This window comes from Galeopterus variegatus, unplaced genomic scaffold, assembly GCF_000696425.1.
Source record: "Galeopterus variegatus unplaced genomic scaffold, G_variegatus-3.0.2 Scaffold815, whole genome shotgun sequence".
Classification (NCBI taxonomy): Eukaryota; Metazoa; Chordata; class Mammalia; order Dermoptera; family Cynocephalidae; genus Galeopterus; species Galeopterus variegatus.
In genome coordinates this window covers 58,436-61,187 of record NW_007726926.1, presented here as the reverse complement: position 1 = coordinate 61,187, position 2,752 = coordinate 58,436, and the positions used below count along the sequence as shown (strand labels likewise).

The window sequence follows — 2,752 nt, the reverse complement described above, 5'->3', positions numbered from 1 at the left end:
TTAATAACTAGTAAACTAAAAACAATTTAAAAAGCAATGAACATAAAATAGTTTTTTCTCCATCCAAAGTAAAAACAAAGAAACAAAAATGTAGTCTGGTCCCCCTAGTACTTCCCTGATGTTTTCTCCTAGTACTCTAATTTTCTTCTAGTCTACTGTACTCTGGTCTCACTGATCTGGTCTCACTGCTATCCTTGCTGTTCCTAGAAATAAAAATAATAGGCTTGATTCTACCCCAGGACATTTGCACTTGCACTTCCCTTTGCAGTACACACACACACATGCACACACACTCGCTTTCTTTGACCCCCATTTTCATCTCCTTATTGCCTTCCTCTGCTTTATTTTTCTTTTGTAATACTTATCAATATATACCATGCTACATGTAGTATATATTCATCTTGCTTTTCTGTCATTCCTACCTAGAATGGATGCTGTAAGAGAAATGAATTGTGCTGGTGGTGGTAGTGGTAATTTTTACACTTGGAAACAATCTCAATTTGTTCCATTGCTTGGTTTGTTTTTGTTGTTGTTCTTGTTGTTGTTGTTGTTGTTGTTGTTGTTTGGGGGGGGGTCATTTTTTTAATGCCAGTGACCAAAACAATGCATATTATATAATAGGCACTCAATACATTTTTACTGACTAAATAAATGAAAACAAAATGCCATGAGGCATATTAGAAGAACAGTACTTAGAACTCAGCATTTTAGGATTTAGTGTAATTGTATGTTACACACAAATTCTAAGCTTGAGCTGTACTTTCATCATGGATAACAAAAGCAAAGAAAAATCCTCATTATCTGGAAAATCAAATAATGCAATTCAGGATATATGATCTCCTGTCTTGTACTTTTTTCTACTTTAGCTTACATATTTTAATTCATTCACTTTCATTTTGATTTATAGTTATAAATCATCTACTGTAACCCTAGGACCTTGTAAGTACTAAAAATGCCATGATTACAAGTCTACCAATTGCCAGTTCAACTCAACCTCTATAATCTTCAGAATTCTCATATGTAACTTGTGACTAATGAGAGCAACTACTCATTGGGTTGTTATGAGTGCTCATAAGATAATGCCAGCAAAGCACTCAGCACTGCCTCTGGTCTATTGGGTTCACACAATTAATGATACTGCTAATTGTAAATAGTGATGATGAAGAAAACATAATGGACATGCCCCTACATTCTTACTGACATTGTATTTTATATAGAAGGTAAGAATTAGTCTAGTTTTAAAAACATACACTGGGAAGCCATGTTCGCAAATAACAAAGTTATTTTAATTATAATAGGGTTCATCAAGGCCCTTCTCAGATTCCCAAATCTCATTGATTTTGCCCAAATTACCACTCTTCCTCCCCCACCCCCATGCACACACATACATCAAGCCATGATTTGGAACATATTTAGAAGCATTAACCGTATGAGATCGCCTTTATTTTTCTTCATTGTCAGGAACGACATTCAGACAAGGATTTCTTTCCCCTGAACATGATTAATACTAATGAAGGTAGTTTTATTTCATTTTGCTGTAGATTCTGCTGCACGTTTGTTGTAATTTCAGGTAATTTTGAAATGCTCATAAATGCAGATGAAGAGGTTTGCTGCCCAGATAAAGAAGGAGGAGTAGTGTTTACTTACAGTGTATTTCTAGCACCTGCATGGCTACCTGAGGTGTGGCATTGAGGGATTCATGGTCTACTCTGCAGATCACTGCCACTCCATCGTCACTCCGGTCCACTCGGAAATCCAGTGTGCTGCTGACAGTGAATGTTTTGCGATTCGCGTCTTCTTCTTTCAAATATTTTACATCTGAAAAGAAAATATAAATTTAAAATTTCTGTGACATTTTCCAAAATATAACAGATTTCATTTACTCAAGACACTAGAAACATCTGCTCCCTATCTTTATCAATATTAAAAAAGCAGATATTTGTTAGTTTAACACTTAATCCATTTCAATTTGATCAAATAAAAATACAGCAACTACAAAAGTAAATTGTAAGAGTTAAATACAGAAATAAAATAAAATGGTGGGGCAGAGCATTTTCATTTCTTTGGCCTCAAGTTTACCTAGATTATAATCAGGGACAAGATACTTTTTTGTACTCCATTTGAAAAATGAAAGCCATATTACAAAAATAGTTTCCCCTTTCTTTTAGATTTAACTTTTACTAAAATATAATCTGTATTCTATGAGCCACAAGCACAGTTGGGAAGACCAAATTTACAACTATTTGCTTATGCCTAAAAGAAAGTACAGTGCATTTGATCTATGACTTTAGCTTGAACAATGTGAAACAAACATAAATTGCTAAAGAATATGTAAGACGAGAAAGTTTGCCATCTTCGGTAAAGAAAAGAAGGAGCACAGTCATCTGAATATTTTGAACATTTATTTGCAGTGAAATTAACATTAAGATGAATGTTCTTTAGATAACCAGGGAATCCATTTCAGCATGAATGAGAATACATTCCTCAAGGTGTAAATTTACTTATCAATATTTAAACTTACTGCACGTGACTCAGATCCTTAGTTAAATGGTTCACTTAAGGATTATTTGTTCTTTGTGGAAAAGAGGTTTAATAGTATGTTCACTTAATTTGTAATTTCTCAAGTCTGAAGGAGCTGATAAGAAAAGGGCAATTTTAACGGATTAGAAATCAAAATGATAGGCTAAGGTTAAGATAGCATTATAAGATCATGAATGTAGTTGAGGGAAAAATGTGTTCATTTTTTTATGCA

At 33.8% G+C, this 2,752-nt stretch overlaps 1 protein-coding gene across 2 annotated transcripts in view; it reads right to left on the bottom strand.

Moving 5' to 3' along the window:
• Nucleotides 1-2,752, bottom strand: part of CADM2 (cell adhesion molecule 2) — a 160,201-nt gene that overhangs the window by 127,524 nt on the left and 29,925 nt on the right. For both annotated transcript variants that reach the window (XM_008572654.1, XM_008572655.1), the window contains exon 3: nucleotides 1,648-1,818. In XM_008572654.1, coding sequence (XP_008570876.1) covers nucleotides 1,648-1,818 — 171 coding nt within the window. The remainder of the gene's footprint in view (nucleotides 1-1,647; nucleotides 1,819-2,752) is intronic.